The sequence below is a fragment of the Misgurnus anguillicaudatus genome, chromosome 24 (genome assembly GCF_027580225.2).
Source record: "Misgurnus anguillicaudatus chromosome 24, ASM2758022v2, whole genome shotgun sequence".
Classification (NCBI taxonomy): domain Eukaryota; kingdom Metazoa; phylum Chordata; class Actinopteri; order Cypriniformes; family Cobitidae; genus Misgurnus; species Misgurnus anguillicaudatus.
The window spans coordinates 17,698,280-17,718,541 of record NC_073360.2 but is presented as its reverse complement, the minus strand read 5'-3'; the positions used below and the strand labels follow the sequence as shown (position 1 = coordinate 17,718,541).

General features: G+C 37.4%; 1 protein-coding gene and 2 long non-coding RNA genes across 9 annotated transcripts in view; 1 reads left to right on the top strand and 2 right to left on the bottom strand.

Moving 5' to 3' along the window:
• The window catches only part of LOC129437897 (uncharacterized), a 72,259-nt gene that overhangs the window by 12,935 nt on the left and 39,062 nt on the right, over nt 1-20,262 (bottom strand). The gene's annotated exons all lie outside the window — the stretch shown is intronic.
• igsf9ba (immunoglobulin superfamily, member 9Ba) overlaps nt 1-20,262 on the top strand; it is an 88,735-nt gene that overhangs the window by 38,740 nt on the left and 29,733 nt on the right. For all 7 annotated transcript variants that reach the window (XR_008642394.2, XM_055196281.2, XM_055196284.2 and 4 more), the window contains exons 4-5: nt 8,643-8,794; nt 16,064-16,181. Coding sequence is in view for 6 of the 7 variants with exons in the window: in XM_055196281.2 (XP_055052256.1) it covers nt 8,643-8,794; nt 16,064-16,181 (270 nt within the window). In the remaining variant the exon portion in view is untranslated. The remainder of the gene's footprint in view (nt 1-8,642; nt 8,795-16,063; nt 16,182-20,262) is intronic.
• LOC129432846 (uncharacterized) lies at nt 1,268-2,833 on the bottom strand. The gene is made up of 3 exons (XR_008640310.2): nt 2,763-2,833; nt 2,217-2,307; nt 1,268-1,478 (listed from the first exon to the last, which is right to left on the bottom strand). It is a non-coding gene; the product is annotated as an uncharacterized lncRNA (long non-coding RNA).

Below are 20,262 nucleotides of genomic sequence, written 5' to 3'. Positions count from 1 at the left end.
AAATGAAGGTAAAATTATGTAGATATTCCTCCTCCCAATTGATTTTGGCATGAGGTCTTTATAGGCTATAACTGGTGATTCAGTCTAGCGTTTAAGCATCTCTAAGGACTTATTAGCTGGTGATAAAATGCTTTTTGCTCATTTATTTTGTTGACATTTGAAAGCCATTTTTGAATCACTTTTGCAAAATTGAAAACCTATTTTTTATCTGTTCTCCTTGGGATAATATTTTGGTCTCTGTCTCCCTGTCAAATCTTTTCCCAAATACTCTACTGTGGTTACAGTTTTTCATTAACCAAGAAATGCCATAATAGATTACCATGGCTTCTGGGTTAAACGAGCTCAACCTATTTTTTTTCATATTATAAAGCCACAATATCACCATGTAGAGAGCTTCAGTGTACTTTTAAAAAAATACCCCGCACCCCTGTCTGTATCATATTCTGGTGCTTAGACATGGCAAGAATTTGTTTCTTCCACCATAAAAAAAGTTAATGAAGTTATGCCGATCTATTAACATGCATGTGTTTGACATGTCCGAAAAATGTTCAGTAAATGGTCCCTAGCTGTCACTACGGTCGTACCCTTTTAAAAAAGTACATGGGTCAAAGACGAAAAGGGGGTTTAAAGCATAAAAAAAATAAAAGTGTAAAAGAGCTTTAAATTTAGTCTTTTTCACATACATTAGAATATGTCCTGTTTAACTTTATGTTTTTCTGAGCAAAAAATAATTACTACCATACATTTTTACTGGGATTTTACAGAAGACACCAACTAAAATGTCATTCAGTGTAACAATATTTTTATGCAAAAAAATATAATCAGACATTTTTAGAAAAACTATTATTTGATGACACATTACAAGACTCTATTTATAGATCACAGTGCAGACACCAAATACTAACTATTTGTCATATTAAAGCATTTTACATCGCCAATATCCTTTAAACCAATAGGTTTTACCCATTTGTCAGCAAGAAGTTTTTGTAAGGAAGTGAAAATCAATTCAAATCAAATAAAATTTTTGTAGGATCACACATTATTTTAAATATTTTAATAAGTACAGCTCAGAATAAGTATATTGTTTCATTTCTACATAAATATATCTGTTACAATGAATGACCATGGTTTGTTACACTGAATGACATTTTGACAAAAGTGTCATTGTTTCCATTATTGCAATGTTTTGAATATTATTCTGTATCATTTTATTCCTAAACAAATCACAGAAGTAGTTGCTGAAATTAATAATCGTTTTATTCCACAATACATATCATATTCGTAAAAATTAACTGAACAGGTGGTAATACTGTATAATAAGATCCAGAACTGCCCTTATACGTTTAGCTTCTGCCCTGTGTTTACTTTGATTTTCCCGCCATTGCTTTTGCCTCTTCTCAGCTGCAGCATCTGATAAATTCCTGATTGACGGGTGATCAGGATTTGCAGCCAAGGCAGCTTGCTTTCTTCTCTGGTTGCTGAAATACAGATTCCATGTAATTATTGACATAAAATTATTGACATAGATCTATATAAAACGTGTTATTAATTAAAAATACTTTCTGTTTGGCAACATAAATGACATGTTATCAGGATTTGTATTATGGGTGGAGAATCCCCTCAGTGGCCTCTCTTAAAGGGATAGTTCACCCAAAAATGAAAATTCTGTCATCATTTACTCACTCTCGTGTTGTTTCAAACCCGCATAAATGGAAGGAAGATATTTTGAGAAATGTTTGTAACCAAACCTTTTGTGGACCCCATACTATGATACTAAAAATAATACTATGGAAGTAAATGGGGTGCACGAACAGTTTGGTTACAAACATTACCCAAAACATCCTCCTTTGTGTTTATCAGAACAAAAAAATTCGTACAGGTTTTTACCAACACGAGAGTGAGTGAATAATGACCAAACCCCCACCTTGGGTGAACCATCCCTTCAACTTGTGGTATAGGTAGGGTGGAGTCTCTATCTAAAAACAGCAGTAAACTATTATTCTGTAGGGCTAGGCTTGGACACAAATTTCACGATTTGATTCAATTTCAAATCAATTTGATATTGATTAACATCATCTGAAAACAGCATAGACTGAAAGATCGATTATTGTGATTTACAAATCACTATAGTTTCTTCAAAATTAGAATTGATTAAAATCGAGAAATCTATCTTTTTAAACCCAGCCCTATTATTTTTACATTGCACTCCTCAATACCTTTCTCGTCTCCTTGCTAAATGCATTGCCCTAGCTACTGGGTCTGCATTAACTTTCTGCCAGTGCCTAGAAACTTTTTGTTTGTGGGCATCTAAAAGAAATCAGTACCAAAACGACAAAAATGCATTAAAACATTAATATTGATAAAGTTTGATATTTTTTTTGTGCTAAACATCCCTCATTTATCTGAAATAGAAATAAAATGCTAAAAATGTTATCTAAACAGTGACACTCTCATTCAGTGTAATGGATGACACTGTGGTGTAACATACAATTTGCATTACACCGAATGACAAAACATTACCCTGAATGACGAAACTTTTACTTAAGCTAATATTAGTAGTTAACAACCAGATACCTATATCAAACAGTGAACTTGACCAGAAAGGTTTATCATCATTATTCACAACATCTACTTTTTTTTCAAAAAATCTAACAATAAAAGTGTTTTTTTTGCATTTCACTGAATGACAGTCATTTTTGTAACTCAAGATACCACACTATGAAAAGGTGAAATTATCAAATAATTAAGGGCAATAAACTTACCTTGCTGAATCACCACATGGTCTTCAGGGGGTCTTTTGATGATGTCACAGACTGCTTGATGAGTATTGTTTGTGTATTTAATTTCAAAATGTTTTCCTGATCCCGTTACACTGAATGACCTCTGACAAACTGCATATTCGTGACAAAAGTCCCCTAGTTGTTTCAATATTTAACGAAAAAAATAACACATAGTCCTATTAATATAAAACAGCCAACACTTATGTGAACATGCCAAGGAAGCAATTTTTTTTTTAACATGGTATTTTATATGTTTATTTAAAAATGTATTAGTAAAATCATAGTCCGGACCATTACGCTGAATGACGATTTTACACTTTGGAGCATTATTAAACTCATATTTGGTCATTGTATTTTCACAAAAGTTATTTGAAACATAAAAGTAGACATTTTACTTGCATTTTATATGTTTTTTTTTGTATGTAAAATCACTTTTGTAAATTATATTTGATGCGGACACCAAAATGGTGACGTCTCGTCTTTGACCCACATATTAATACCAAAGAGTGTATATTAATACCCTGAAGGTACATATTGGTAGCAAATGTATACATATCTGTACATGAATGTTACATATTATGATGGGTACTGCCCCAGTGACAGCTTCGGACAATTTTTTGACATTGTATAAATTAGTAATTTTTGTTAGGAAGACTTTTAGCATCTTTGAAAATAACAAAGATGCTTTGCAATCACCACTAATAATAGTTAAATCCCAGATACAAACTCTTATTCACACTTCATTCACAACTGCACAATCTTGCTTATCATGTTTGTGTCTCATTGGTATGTAGACTGCCCCTCTTGTCCAAAGGCTACTTTGTTGGGGCAGGTGCTGTCTGGTCTCACAAGGGCAGAAAACACTGACAGCACTGGTTTCCTGTAGCCGGCGATATTAGCATCCACTTGTGTATGGATCTTATGTGGGCAGTGACTGTTCTTCCTGCCAGATGGGGTGAGAGGGTGGCGGCGGGCTGCCCATGTGGGCACAGCAGGTGTCAGCCGGGCAGATGTACCCGCTTAAAGAACAGTACTGACACTCAGGTCACTACACAGTCTCCCCTTTATTACGACTGAAGTCACAATTGTCCTTCAGTACATCCTGCCCAACCCTTAATGTGGGCACAGATCACTAGCTTCTGATTTTGGGGGTCAATCCAACTCGCTGTCTAATAGTAGTCTGATTTACACTGGAATGGGATCTTTAAAGCCGTAATCCATAACTTTGGGTCTTTATCACCATCTCTGTTTGAAGGTGTTTGGGTTGATTTATTCATATTGTTTCATTTTTTTGGGCACTGTGGTGTGTTTGGACCAGGCATGTCGCCAGATGACACAGTCTCCCCCACATTTGTATGGTCAAATTTATTATTTAGGACAAAAATGTCATGTAAATTTGATCCCTTTTATATACAGTACTGTGCAAAAGTCTTGGCCACCATGCCATAATTAGTTAAGTTGTTTTTGCAATGTTATAGTGATCGTATATAATTATTTCTCAGTCTCTTTATACAACCAGAACACAATAAATGTGTATGTAGTACTAAAAACTGTATAACATGTAAACTAATGGGTCAAGTTTTTAGGGTAAACTCCCCTTCCACTTGAGCAATAGCAGGAAACTAAAGGATCTCTTAAACCGTTCAACTTTGTGTGCAGCTGAATAAATCACAAGCACACGTTTGTCATATACTGACTTTTCAATGTGACACGCCGTTGTAAAAATTCTGACGTTCATCACACAAGAAACAGGAAAACACGAACATGATGTTACAGCCAAAGACATCCTACAATTAAAATCACAGATGGAAACTCCTTTGAGTTGAGTACACGACTGAAGACCTACAGTACAGACATAAAAGCCTGAAGTGAAGAAAAGAGAAAACTTGATTTATTGATAGTCCAGTCACTGAGCTCTATCCAGACCATCTGTTCATGTGGAAAGGCCTTCAGAAATCGAAATATGCCGGTGCGCTGTCACTCGCAGTGTGAGCCCACGATTCCCAAACAACACAGTGAGATGAGCGGAAAGTAGGGCAGGTGTGTGATGAAGTTTGTTTGTCCCTTCAAGCACCTTCAAGTGTCTACCAAAGAGCAGATCTTCTGAAATCTAAATGCTGTACAGTTTTAATGCATATTCATTTGTTGAAGATTTAATGCTGACCGTAGCAAGATGTTTTGGACTATGAAATGTTTTCCCTTGTGTCTTGGCGGCAACAGATTGCAGTGTTGATGAATAAACCTCCTTGTAGGCACAGATGGACAGATGTTTAGAAGTATGAATTGCTTGCTTTTTTGCACCAGATGTGGTTGCTGTTTAAAGCAAAAGCTCATTCTTAGGGCGCACTCACACTATCCAAACCCAACTAAACCGTGACCCAGCGCGATTGTCCGCCCTCCCTACTCCCCCAGATGCATGCACTCACACTATAGTCTACTTTTATCGATCCGAGCCCGGGCACGCTTTCATCATTAAGATGCGATTGCTTTGAACAAAGCAGGAAGTAAATCGCTCTCTTAACACTGGAACTCATCGTAATGTTAAGTCTGTGGTTTTTATTCAGAGTCGTTTGGTGCACGATGACGCACAGCCCTCTCATCTTGCTTAGTTGATATGTGCAGCTCAGAAATTTATGTAACCCTGCTGCGCGCGTTTTTACGAAGGCAGATATCGGTGAGTGGTCGCGCAATTGATGTCTCTCCTTTTGAAACACGCTCTGGCGCAATTAGCGATCACACGGCGCCTTCTGCACCTGAGCCCAAGTAACCCGCGCTCCAGCCCACCTCTGCAAGCCGACCAGGGTGCGAAATTAACCAAACCGACAAACGAACTCGGCGTTGGGGGTCAAACGCCAGAGTGCCCTTTGGATAGTGTGAGTGGTTGTTTGTACTGTATATTTATATTAGAGATGCACCAAATGTACGGCAACCAAAATTATCCGCCGAAAATAGCAAAAAATGAAATTCGGTGTTTGGCCGAACAAGTGAAAAGACCAAATTTACCGAACAATGAGGTCTTTGATGACTTGATCGAATAGCAACCAGCACAGAGTGAGCGCAAAATGCAGCAAACGTGTTGGCGAAAGCACTTTAAAGTGTCCGAGAAAGATTTGAAAACATACATGTAAATGTAACTTGTGCAATGTTGAGAAAATTTGCAAAATTATAATAATTTTAAAAAATGTTTGGTTGTTCGGTATTTGGCCTTCTGCTGAGTGTTTTATTTTATTTGGCTTTCGCCAAAAATTTTCCTTTTGGGCAGTGTTTCTCAAACTTTTTCTGCCATTCCCCACTTTGGAGGTAGGGAAGAGTTCCAAGCCCCACCTGTCCCAATCGCCTGAACAAAATCATAATCAGCTAGGCTTTAAGTTACCGCGTGACATTTTCTACAGTCTGATTTTTTTAAGTTTTAAGCTAGGTTTATGTTTAAATGTGCCGTTTTGAGTGTATGGTCAATAAATAATTGAATTAATAGATTTTCTCCCATTTGTCACGCCCCACTTGTAATGTTCCTATTCCCCACCAGTGGGGCCCGCCCCACACTTTGAGAAACACTGCTTTTGGGTCATCCCTAATTTATATATAAAGTTATGTGGAGCAAACGTCTTGGGTAGGCCTAGAGAAATCTCTTTTTTTTGCATTTTCTGCACTGATTCTAATGGAAAATTTGTGAAAATGTAGAGGGGATTTAAATGTGGTTGAAAGATGAGATTGCTGCTCTTTTATTAAGGCCTAAAAAAGTCAAATTAACCAAAATATTGCTAATAAACAAACCAGCAATGGGTGGAAGATGAACAGTAGTGGCCAAAAGTGATGTGCTTTTATTGACCTCCTCGGGTACAACATGGACAAAACTTTTAAGAAATTAATTGTAAAAACACATTTTGAAAAAAGATAACAACAGCATACTAGGAAATCTTTTTTTTTTTTGCATATTTCTGCACTGATTCTAATGGAAAATTTGTGAAAATGTAGAGGGGATTTAAATATGGTTAATAGATGAGATTTGCTGCTCTTTTATTTGGGCCTAAAAGAGTCAAATTAGCCAAAATATTGCTAATAAACAAACCAGTAATGGGTGGAAGATGAACAGTAGTGGGCAAAAGTAATATGCTTTTATTGACCGCCTCAGGTACAACATGGACAAAACACAAAACTTAAGAAATTTATTGGAAAAAATAATTTTGAAAAAAGGCAAACAACAAGCGTACTAGAAAATCTGGGTTATATTTGAATATACAAAAAGTGCATAAAAAGGGAAAAGCTCACAGGGAGTAAAGCATAGATTGACTACAATTGTATGTGTTATCAATATGCACCATGTTTTTATAAAAAAAAATGTATAAACTTTTTTTTTGCCAAGCCGTTTGAAATTCTTCTCAAAGCTGAGTTAAAGGATTAGTCCATTTTCTTAAAAGAAAAATCCAGATAATTTATTCACCACCATGTCATCCAAAATGTTGATGACTTTCTTTGTTCAGTCGAGAAGAAATTATGTGTTTTGAAGAAAACATTGCAGAATTTTTCTAATTTTAATGGACTTTAATAGAACCCAACATTTAATACTTAACTCAACAAAGTTTTTTTAAACGGAGTTTCAAAGGACTATAAACAATCCCAAACGAGGCATAAGGTTCTTATCTAGCGAAACGATTGTCATTTTTGACAATAAAAATAACAAATATACACTTTTAAAGCACAACTTCTCGTCGTGTAGACCCGGTCGTGATGCGCCAGCTGACCCCACTACGTCACCGCAATACGTCATCACGTCAAGAGGTCACAGAGGACGAATGCGAAACTCCGCCCCAGTGTTTACATGTGTTGAGAAAGAGGACCGTTCCTACATTGTTGTATGTCAACTGATACTAATTAATATCTTTGTGGCAGTTTATTGTTTAAAATGGTCCTCAAATGTGCGTTTTATATATGTAACACGTGACCTCCCTACGTCACTACGCACTTACGTTAGATCGCGCTGGACCGGACCTTGACGAAAAGTTGTGGTTTAAAAGTATATATTTTTTATTTTTCTTGTCAAAAATGACAATCGTTTTGATAGATAAGACCCTTATGCCTCGTTTGGGATTGTTTATAGTCCTTTGAAACTCCGTTGAAAAAAACTGTTACGTGTTGAGTTAAGTATTAAATGTTGGGTTCTATTAAAGTCCATTAAAATTAGAAAAATTCTGCAATGTTTTCTTCAAAAAACATAATTTCTTCTGGACTGAACAAAGAAAGACATCAATATTTTGGATGACATGGTGGTGAGTAAATTATCTGGATTTTTCTTTTAAGAAAATGGAATATTCCTTTAAGCTTTAATACAATATTTGATTAAAGAATAAAGATGTCAATTGTACAGAGTTATATCTGCTACATTTTCCTGCCTATCATTTACAAAGTTTTTCCCACCCTTTACCCCTTGGGTGTTTATTGATTACATATCAAAGCCAGTCTAAAAATACACTTAATTTCCAAAAAATAATATAGTGTCTCTGCTCTCTTTAACACGTTACCACATTTAAATCCATTCCACTGGGGTCTGCAACCCCCTCACACACAATCAATATAAAATGGGTGAAGAAGTGGGCAGATGTCATGTACTTTGCTTTAACTTTAAAGTACTCTGCTCTTAAACGCTCTGTTACTATGGTGATATTCTCAAGTGTGGACTCATTGACTTATTTCACTTCAATGCTGCGAGACTGCAGTCCCTGTGGTGCAGAGATGCTGGTAGGTCTTGTTCTCTATGACTGCACCACTTTACAGCGCGTCTTACAAGCTCTCCGTGGGTTCTCAAGCGTGTGAGAGTATTAAAAATGAAAGACTCAACTTGTCTGTATTTTGTTTCTGTCTCAGCGCCCCCTACGTTCATGGACACGCCACCGCAGTACGTGGAGGCGAGGGAGGGTGGCAGCATCACTCTGACATGCACTGCCTTAGGAAACCCCAAGCCCGTGGTCACCTGGCTGAGAGAGGGAGATCTGCTGACCAGCAACAGGAAATACACGGTAACCATGTTTTAAGAGATAAGGTACACTGCATGGTCAAAAGTAGGTGCTTAACCCTACCGAGTAATGGATTTGGCAAACCTCAAGTAAAGACAAATCTTAATGCTAAGACATATAATGACATTATACAGAATCGTGTGCTGCCAACTTAGTGGCAACAGTTTGGGGAGGGACAGCATGACAGTGTCTATAAAGAAATGATTTACTGGAAGATCCGCAGTGATCCCAAATTAACACGTTTGGATGAGTTGGAATGCTGATTGTGAGCCAGGACTCATTGCCCTACATCAGTGCAGGACCTCACTGATGCTTTTGTGTCTGAATGGGGGCAAATCCTCACAGACATGATCCAACGTTTAGTGAAAAGCCCTCAGAGACAAGTGGAAGCTGTTAGGGATCATCCTATTAATATAAGCAGTTTGAAATTAGATCATCATCGAGCACATAGGCTAGGGGTGTGTTGTTTTGGGGTCTACAATTTATTGAATATATATTGTATTTATTGTATATATTGGCAAGTTGTTTTAGGCACAAATATACCAACATTGAGTGAGAAAACGGACCTAATTGACAGACATATTTTTTTAATATTATTAACACCCTTTTGCTTGCCAAGTGAATGTATTTTGTCTTAATGAGGTTTAGATATTTTTGCTGGAAAGACAAAATTATTTAATAACCAGAGATTCTGTCAATGTGCCGCCATTTTTTAACTTACTGCATTGATTTGTATGTTTACAATACGACACAATCGCTAAATCAAATCAAAATATTAATGCGTGTCTCTTATAAATGTACCGTTTTGCCATTTTGATCACCTCTGGTGACTGGCTGCAGTGTAGGTTATAAACCCCGCCTTCTATATGTAAACAAATGGGATGTGAGCCAAACTTCACTTCAAATACATTTTTCCCAATGATGGTGTTTGTTATTTTAGTTGTTTCTTATCATGCTGATGTACTTTTGTTTTTATAGGTTTGGTTTAATTTGGCTAATAAATAGAGGTGTGATAACATTTGTGGGTTTAAGTCAAACGGGAAATGGGCGGGGCTTTGAACCTATGGCTCCCCCTCATAATCACTACTGTGCAGACTCTGGCTATCAGCGACCATTTTTGATATTTACATTGGAAGTCTATGAAGATATTTCACAGTCTATGAATACATTATTAACCCATGGTCGTCATTTGAATTACACTAATGATTAGAGCCTGACCGATATGCGTTTTTTTCGGGCAGATACAGATATTAGGGAGTAAAAAAGACCGATAACGATATATCAGCCATTAGTAACCAGTAGGGCGCACTCTGCTGGACAAACAAGTACTTACATTTTTCAAAAGAATTTAATGTGTTCTGTAAGAAACGTTCATATCGGCTGCATATCTGCGGCTTATACGGCGATACAGATATATCTGCGACAGGCTCATATCGGCCGATAAAATCAGCAAAACGATAAATCGGTTGGGCTCCACTAATGATACTGTAAATGTATGGGTTTTGTCCGATGGGCAACATTCCTATTCCTATAGTGCCAGTGTTGTGTCTTAAGATGCACATCCGTAATGTTTATTCATAATTATATGTTTTTAAAAAGTACTTAAAAAATCCCTATTTTAACTAAGGCCTATTCCTGGTTCCCTGTCCAGGAAACCACCCTAATATGTTTACAGCCTGGTACAAAAATCTTTTTTTGTTGGGGTGAGTAGATTTTTTTGTAACTCATCCGTTTAAATGATATTAAGCCTTAAAGTTTTGCATAATTAAGGGCGTGGCCCCTTGAGTGACGGTTAAACTGCCACTGCTGTCACTAGTATCGAGCTAGGCGGGCGTGGTTTCAGCAACCAGCCACCTCAGCTTCACCCATGCCCCACCTCTTTACCCATTTTCGGTTTTCCGCGAGTGATGCGCAGTGACATGCAGCCAAGATGAAGACGACAGGCTCCACCCACTAATGGCTTCAAGAAAAAGCTCTTCACAAACCAATGAGTGACGTCACGGACAATACGTCCATATTTGTTTACAGTCTATGGTTTTTCCATTTTGAGTACCATAAAAACAATAACATGATGGCATTCTAATAAAAAAAAATTTTCCGGTGAACTACCCCTTTAAGAAAATGATTTTTTGCAGTGTGTTTACACCAGTGGTTTTCTTTGTACTGCACAGCTCCGGATGATTTAGCATTACTTTTAGTTAGTGGCCGCTTTGGAAAAGTATAAAATTGATGATGTACTTTCATTTCCAAACATAGCATGAATTTGGTCCCCAGTGACTCCTACTGTCTCCTTTTTCTTTTGGAAATGGAAGCATGAATCATCACAACCCATCTGTAGGAAAATGCTCTGTCAGTCCAAGCCCGCGTCGGGGGCCTGACAGATGAAGAACATACGCCGGCAGAGAAAACGGAGAAAAACTGACAAGCGTGTTTCCACCTTGCGCTGAATGCAGTTTGCGAGGGAGGAGGCGAGGCAGGATTTGACAGAACAGGCAGTCAGTCTGGCTCCAGCAGGCATTGCCTCTCAGCACATCAGAGACTCTACCCCTGAGGAAACAGACAAATAAAAGACGAAGGAGGCTGTGTAGCCGCTTCGGTGTCTCGCGGGCGAACATTCGCTTTGATTCATTTTTTGACTAGCCACCTGCACCACCGTCGTTAGCAGTGATCCACTTGTTCTACGTTTCCCAGCATGCAGTTGGTCATGGCTATAATCCATTTAAAAGGTTCTTTACACCGATGCCAATGATCTTTCAGTCAGAGGCTCTTAAAAGAACCATTTCTTTAATATCTTTTTATAATCTAAAAAAACTTTTTGAAATGAAAAGGTTATTGAAATGTTAAAGAGTCTCTCATTTTTACTTACTCATTTTGTTACAAACCTGTATAAATTTCTTTACTCTGATGAACACAAAGGAAGATATTTAGAAGAATGTCTGTAATCAAACCGTTCATAAGCCCCATTCACTTCCATATTAGGGATAAAGAATACTATGGAAGTAAATGGGGCTCACGAACGGTTTGATTACAAACATTCTTCTAAATATCTTCCTTTGTGTTCATCAGAGTAAAGAAATTTATACAGGTTTGTAACAAAATGAGTAAGTAAAAATGAGAGAATTTTCAATTTTTGGGTCCCATTTTTGGTTCATTTTCATTATCCCTTTAAAGGTTTTTATGGCATCGAGTGTTGCTGCCGCTGTTACTCGCAGGAAGTGATAAACAGGACATGATGGCTGGCTGCCGTTTTTCTTCATGACCGCTTTTTAGCAAGGTTACTCTCTAACCTCGTGGCCTTTCTTGTGCTACTAGGCTCTGCGGTGCTGGAGCGCTTTCAAAAACGGCTCATTCACGATGTCTCACAAGCTGTTTGGTGGTGGATCCATGGAGATAAAAGTCTGTGAACTCCCACATTTGCATATGTTGCATTTGAATCCTTTTGGGAACTTCTTACAAGATTAAATGTAATGTAAAATGTGTTGTAAAATGAAGGTTTATTCAGAGACAGAAAGCTTTTAGTGCTAATGCAAAATACATATAGCAAAGCATTTAATGTATTACCGATGCTATTTATTTTTCTTCTCGTGCAACTACAAAGAATTATGGGAAATGTAGTACTGTTGAAAATATGAAACATCGAAAAATCAATTGACACTGCTGTAAGTCGGAAAATTGGCCCTAAATATCACATTGTTTTTTACTGGACATTGCTAAATTAATGTCATACACAGTACTGTGCCAAAGTCTTATAGGCCTTTATCACCAGCTTTGTTGTTTTAATCTCCATCCATATTTATTTTTCACTCTTTTTTAAGATATACAAATAGAAAATACAGAAAATATGTACAAAAAAAGTATCAGAACTAAATGTCTTCTTCAGGCATAAGTCAGTATTTAGTGTGACCTCTCTTGGCAAGAAATACATCTTGAGCTTTTTTGAGGAGACTGAATTCCTAAATTCATTCGATTAGAATTAGAAATTAGGATTTAATTTTATTTAAGCTCAAGAGATCCTGCAGTTGCCTGCTATTGCTCAATTGGAAGAGGAGTTTACCCTAAATACGTGACACTTCAACTTTTATACAGTTTTAATACTACATACACATTTCCTGTATTTTCTGGTTGTATTCTAATAAAGAGACCGAGAAATAATTATATATGATCACTATACGATTGCAAAAACAACAAATCTAATGGTAGCATGGTGGCCTAAGACTTTTGCACAGTACTTTATGTGCATTCAGCTTGTAAACATTTAGCTTGTTTCAACATTATATTTTTAAAGAAAGCATCAGTCCATACATTCCCTCTTGATATTTACGTCACTGGAAATAAACGTGAATGCTGGCTAAAGCTTGAGCAACCCAAAGCACATAGAAGATTGTGCCATATGCTGCTATTAATCGTAATGCAGATTGTATTAAAAATATATTTAATTGCTTCTTCCGAAAACCATCCACTTCTTGGTTCTTGGCTCTTTATAAAGCTGCTCCTCCTGCTACCCAAGCAGATATTTACTCAAAAGCACCATGTCATGACCTCACCTTTAAAAACAGTGGTGAGAAGGTTGGTGGTCCTCCATTTAGTTCCCTGCTGCCATGGCTAGAAGCTGTAAAAAAGCAGGAATGCAGTGGAGGAATACGAAGGCTAAAGTGCAAAAGGCGCAGATGTCTGGTCGCGATGTGCCGGGATTGTTTCTCACCCAGCCTATAGTCACAGCAGAGCGTGTTTAAATAAAGCTCTCGCCACACACACACAGCATTTCAGACAGTTTATTACCTGGGTCATTGGTATAATGTGTCCATCATGTGTCGACCATCCAGTGGGACTTGACACAACTTGGGAAATTGTGTGGGAAGAACAACAAGGCTGTAGCTTTTGACGTGCAGAGGAGAAAACTCAACCCACTCCACTTTAAAATCAGACTGTTATGAGCATACCTTCACGTCATCCATCACGTTGTGTGTTTTTAGGGTGTATAACTTTAAACCCAGAAGGAACCAGTGTTGTACAGTACACTACTTTGAACTTTGTTGAGCAACCGCAGTTGAGATGAATGGGACTTTTAATTTGATTGCTTTTACCAACGATAAGTCCTTGTTTGGCAACCCATGGTTGTGTTACCTTAACCTAGAAAATGTCTATATTTTACCTAATCATGGGTTAAAACAACCCTGCATTTTTAGAGTGCATCTGATCCTAAATTTCTTAAGTTTTTGGCTTTAAAAAACACTTAAAAATTCTGGATCTAAACCACATTTTTGTCTATCAATGTGAATTGTCAGATTATTGTTTGCACATATACTATGTGGTATGCTACAGATAATGAATGGATTAACTCATTCACCGCCATTGACGAGTTATCTCGTCATTTATGAGTTCATATTTAACTAATAAATATGCCTTTTTGGACGAATTTCAAAGTGAAAGTGTAATACCGCTTTTATCCACCAGATAAAAAATCGAATGTATCAAAAACGGAAGTTAAAAAGATTTAATGGTTATTTTAACTGCCTTTATGTTTGATAGTCATTCTGAGTCTGATCTCTAACATAAATTTCTTTACAAAAACACAATTTTTTAAGCTTTTTGCTCAAAAAGTTGTATTTTTGAAGAGAAATATCCATATTTCAGTGGTTAAATTAAGTAGAAAAAGTAAATATATAATGAAACGTTTTTTTCCCCATTTTGTTTGTTTGTTTGTTTGTTTATTGTTTGTTTGAAAGCAGAGGGTGTGTTCTTTAATTTAATATAATTTGTATGTTTATATATTTATAGAAAAAGATTTTTCCTGCAAGGAATTTTGTGAAAATTTTGTTAAAATCACAAAAATGCAGGTGGGCAACTTTTCTCAAAAAGGCTGGCGGTGAATGAGTTAAAGGGATAGTTCGGCCAAAAATGATATTAAACCCATGATTTACTTACCCCCAAGCTGTTTGAGATTCATATGTCCATCATTTTTCAGACGAACACATTATCAGTTATTTTATCAAATGTCTTGGATTTTTCAGATAATCAAATGTAAAGTTACGGGTTCCATGTCCTTCAAGTCCAAAAAATGTGCATCCATCCTTCTCAAAATAAATCCAAACGGCTCCACGATGATAAACAAAGGCCTTCTAAGGGTAATCTGCGCTGTTTTGTTGTAGAAATATCCACATTTAAAACTTTATAAATGAAAAAACTAGCTTCCGCTAACGCCGCCATCTTAGTCGCGCCCGCATTCAAGATGAGAGCGTACGCAGTTTATGGAGGGTTCTGTGTTGCTGTTCTGTGCCCCCGCTTTCCGAATGTCATACATCACTATGTTTTTTTGTGATTGTTGCGGGCAAAAAAACTCGATTTTGCGGGAAGTTTTTTTAAAAAATGCGATGGAATATGCGGGATATTTATGCAATTTATGCGATGGAATTGCGGGAATTTGCAAAAATTGTGGAACTTGCAAAAACTGCGGAAACATGCAAAAGCTGCAATGATGTTCACGTCACATAATCACGTCACTTCATAACGTTCCCATGGCAACAGAGGACACGGCTGCGCTTGTGTGAAGTAAATGCAACATTTTTCAACTTTCTGCTAATATATATGTGACTTTTTGCTACAAAAATGCGGGGTTATGAAATCATGCAAGCCCCGCTTATTTTGTGCGCGGAAATCTGTGATTAATGCGGCAAAAGTGCGTTGTATTTGGAAAAAATGGAGCCCCGCATAAATATGTGGACTTTGGCTGATTATGCAATAAATCGTGCAATCGCACAATCGTGTTTTTCTGGAGGGACTGACTACAGTAATACTCTCTCCTGAATACAGAGGAGTTTAAGATGGCGGCTTTACCGGAAGCTAGTTATTTTCGTTTATAAAGTGTTAAATATGGATATTTCTACAACAAAAACGGCGCGGATTACCCTCAGAAGGCCTTTGTTTGTCGTCGTGGAGGCGTTTGGATTTATTTTGTGAGGGATGGATGAACATTTTTTGGACTTGAAGGACGTGGACCCTGTAACTTTGCATTTGATTAACTGAAAGATCTAAAACATTTGATTAAATAACTGAAAATGTGTTAGTCTGAAAAATGAAGGACATATGCATCTCGGACGGCTTGGGGTGAGTAAATCATGGGTTAAAATATTTTTGGGTGAACTGTCCCTTTAAGGGTTTCAGTAGTGTAGTTTATTCACTTTTTGTCATCAACTTTAACGGTAGTAGCAGTTATTAAGGGCATTGGTTTGTTGTTTTATTTAATTTATTGGTTGTGTTGTGGTATTTCTTCAGGTGAGTGATGGTAGTCTGACGGTGCAGGCCATTGCACGGGATGACCGGGGAGCCTACAGCTGCCGCGCCTACAGTGACCAGGGTGAGGCGGTACACACCACCCGCCTGCTGGTGCAAGGTACGATGAGCTTGGTGGATGTACAAACCAAGTTTTAAGTATATTATGTCAAACATAACCTAAATATAAATATATATAAATAGTTAACATCCAGTTCAATTCAGTGAATGATTATTTTGCACAATATTTATACTATACTATTAATACTTTGTATTTATATAAATGAAATTGTGTTTATCACTAATTTTATTATGCGTTTTGCTAGCATACATCTTTTTATTTCTACTACACAAATAAAACAGACTATAAATGTGTATAATACTGTAGGTACATAAAATAAACTGACATCCATTGGATTGTACTAGTGATGTGCATTAGAAACAGCCAGTGTGGATAATAAATAAAAAGTAACTTTGTAAAACCGACATTCATTGGATTGTACTAGGGATATCCATTAGAAAACAGTCATTGTGGATAATATATAAAAAGAAACCTTGCAGAACTGACAGTCAGAAAAAGCTAGCGAATATCTTTTACTGTCAATGTTTGTACTTTTTCCTCACTAATGTTGACACTTTGTGTAAAGACTCTGAGCCTTCATCGCTCTCTGGTTAATTAGTCTCTGCGTACGGACACATCGGTGTTGTCAAAGTCTGGCCTTTACGTCTCGTCACTCTAAGCACGTCTGCGGCAGTCAATACGCTCGGTCCTCTTGATCTGCATAGATCACTTCCTGTCACTCAGACACTAATGGAGACTTCCAGTAGAAGCTGTTTACAGCCTGTGCTCAGAGTGAGGGAGGTTATATACTGCAGGTTTACGGTTACCGCTCACGGCTAATACACATTCCTTCATCTGGGGAGCGAATTTTTAATGTAGTTTCACTTGTAGTTCATATAAGGATCTTTTATATCTTATTTCTTGTCTGCAGTGCTTTTTGACAACTCTAGTAAGAAGATGAATTTAGACCAGCATATACTGTATGTCCGTGCTGGCCAGTAAGACTTGGCGGTTTGACCACAAATCTATTTCCCTCGGGATTCTCCCCTAACAAATGCTTAGTTTGTGGTTCATTATTATGTTTAATGAAAACACAGCAAGAATAAAATGGTGACCAACTTGCTTATATAGAGAACAAAACGTTCTCTTGTGCTTTTTTTGATCATCCTGTCAATCACTGCGCCATTTCACTGTCTTCACGTGACATGGAACACCTATTCCTGATCATAGACATTATATACATAGACGCCTCATGACGTGCTGGAACATAATCCAGCGTTGCCGCCATGTTGGTTGGGTCTATTCACTCCAGAGTCAGTCGGAGTCAACAGAGAGTGAGAGACTATGCTTGTATTTTTTGCAGCTTATAACTGGCCCAGTATTGATACCAGATCGCATTGGATTATCTTTCACAAGTAGGATTGATCAATAATTTTGGTTATTCCAAAAGCCGTTTCACTCGGATATACGTCACCACGGGGAAAATAAGATAATCGCTTCTTCCATTTCATGGCGATTTTAAAGTCTGGGAAAAGATCGCAGCAAATAGCAAGATGACCCAACTCTTACGATCCAATTTGAACGAATTCAAGTGCCTCCCTACCTTTATTCTCATTTCAGAAGCTGTTTCACTTGGATATACTTCACCACAGGGAACAATAAGATAATCGCTATATCCGTTTCATGGCGACTTACAAACTGTGCTTAGTTTTTCCAAGATTCTAAAATGGGATGCACTGACTTATCGGCCTATAATTGATATTTGCAGACATTTCCTGTCAATCAAAAGAGGTGTAAAACCGAGGGGCAACCTTTCGATCTCTCTGATGAAGCCAACACAGAAGTGACTTAAACTGCAAGTCATCAAACTGGCCACTAGAGGCTGACTCCAAAAGGGAGTAAATTTCCATAGACCTCCATGTTAAAATGCCCAACTTTTTAGCAGAAAATAATATGTTTACAGCCTGGTACAAAAAGTGTTTTTGGTCTATATAGCTAACTTTGCCCTTTATGACAACTGTGAGGGGGGTGAATTTTTTTGTAACATAAAAAACTTTAAACTTTTCAAAAATTATGTAACATAATTAGGGGCGTGGCCACTTGAGTGACAGGTGAATCGCCACTACAGTCAAGCTAGGCGGGCATGGTTTCAGCAACCAGCCACCTCAGCTTCACCCACGTCGCAACTCTTTTCCCTTTTCGGTTTTCTGCGAGTGAGGCACATGGCCAAGATGGCGATGACAGGCCCCACCATTTATTGGCTTCAAAAAAGCTCTTCACAAACCTATGGGTGAGGTCACGGACACTGCGTCCATATTTTTTACAGTCTATGTTAAAAATGCACTAGAACCACTGATCTATATAAATGACTGGATTGCGCATAGAACTCTTAACGTAACAGCGAGAGGTGATGCCGTCGCAGAGTTTGAGCGGCCATCTTGCTATGCCCAAACGGCAGAGGGCGTCATTGACTTACATTCAAAATCATGATCTAAATTCACCCGATTTACCCAATTTACATTTTTAGGATATGTATACGTAAATTAATTGTTACTTCTGGTGTTATTTGCAATGTTTATGTTAAAATTGGGCAGAATAAGAGATTTATAGAAAACGTTAAGGTGAGTGCTGCTGCATTCTGTTGTAATGACACAGGTGTAAATAAAGTTTTATGACATTGAATGCCTACACGGTCAGTGTTATTTCTCTGAATAAAAACTTAGATTCTATTACTTTTTATAAGCACAGCTGGTGTTGTTTTAATATTGCTGCAAATGTTAGTTTTACCACGTTTTAAAACGTTGTCTTAACTGTTTCAAAATACGTGTTAACATCGTTAACGCATTTTACCGTATAAACAAAACAATAGCCTACTGTATAACATAACATAATAACAAAACCAGCAAATTATTGCATTCGCATACGGTACTTAAAGCATGATCATTTATTTAGATTTTAGAATGAACACGTTTGTTGATTAATAATACCTGCTGTGTTCTGTCTGCTGATCTGACACTGTAATAAAGATGAATGTATAGACGGTATATACGCGATACCCGTCTGGTCCGAACTTTACGTCCGGGTTCAGTTTTTTTAATGGTCTGACCAGTTGCTAAACTGAACCCTTGAACAAATACCTCGTTGAAAATAACAAATGTTTTGGTTTTCTAGGTAATCTATGTGTTGTATATTTTGCTTGTTATATAAATAAACTACGTTTAAAGTACTTTGTTGTTATATATTCTTAGCTGAGTTTACCGGAAGTTACTGTACTTGTTGACCACGAAAGCCGCTTGTTTATGTTGTTACTGCTGAAACCGTCTATAGTAACTCACTGTTAAAGGTAGGGTAACAGATTTGATCCTGAAACATTTTTAGTTATGCTGGTTAAAAGTCTCCTCACATCATGATAGTAATCACTGTGTTAAGTTGTTTAAAGCTCCACTGTGTACTATTTTTAGTTAATTCTTGGCAAAAACCCATGTTTTCTTTCAAAAGTATGTGCTCATTCATGTGTAATTACGCCCACCCCACTAATCAAAGTATTCTCGTAAGTGTAGAATCTGCTATTTAAAATACATACCGCCGTAACGCTCTCTGGCTGAATCCATGTTGTGCCTCCATCTTTTAAATACATTCGCCGACGAGGGTCATTCCTGAAATTCAAGCTCCGCCTTTCGCGCTTTCAGACTACACTCACGCTGGTTGCACGGAGGTTGCATGTGTAGGCGGTATCCGTCATCAAGAGAGACAGAATATTAACAATTATAAAGCTGACAATTATTCTTAGTTAATTGTAAATTGATGTAATATGCTTATGACTTGCGAATGTAATGCTCAGTTAATTTAAATAAACCAGGCTTGATGACGTATGCAGCCCGGATATGCGACCTGCGTAGACTGAATCCTTCGGCCGCACGCCAGGATAAACCTGCGATCTAATGCTTTGATTTGAAAGCCTGTTGAAGACATATTCTCGAGGACATTAAAACAAGTCGCCAAGGAAGCGAAATGGGGATTTTAAACGACAACGGGACGGGAAAACATCAAGACCAAAGTCATATTGGAGTTAGTTTTCCAAGATGAGCCTCAATGGACAATGAAGTTGCTACTTTCTATTTTCACCACAGGTAATTCAGCA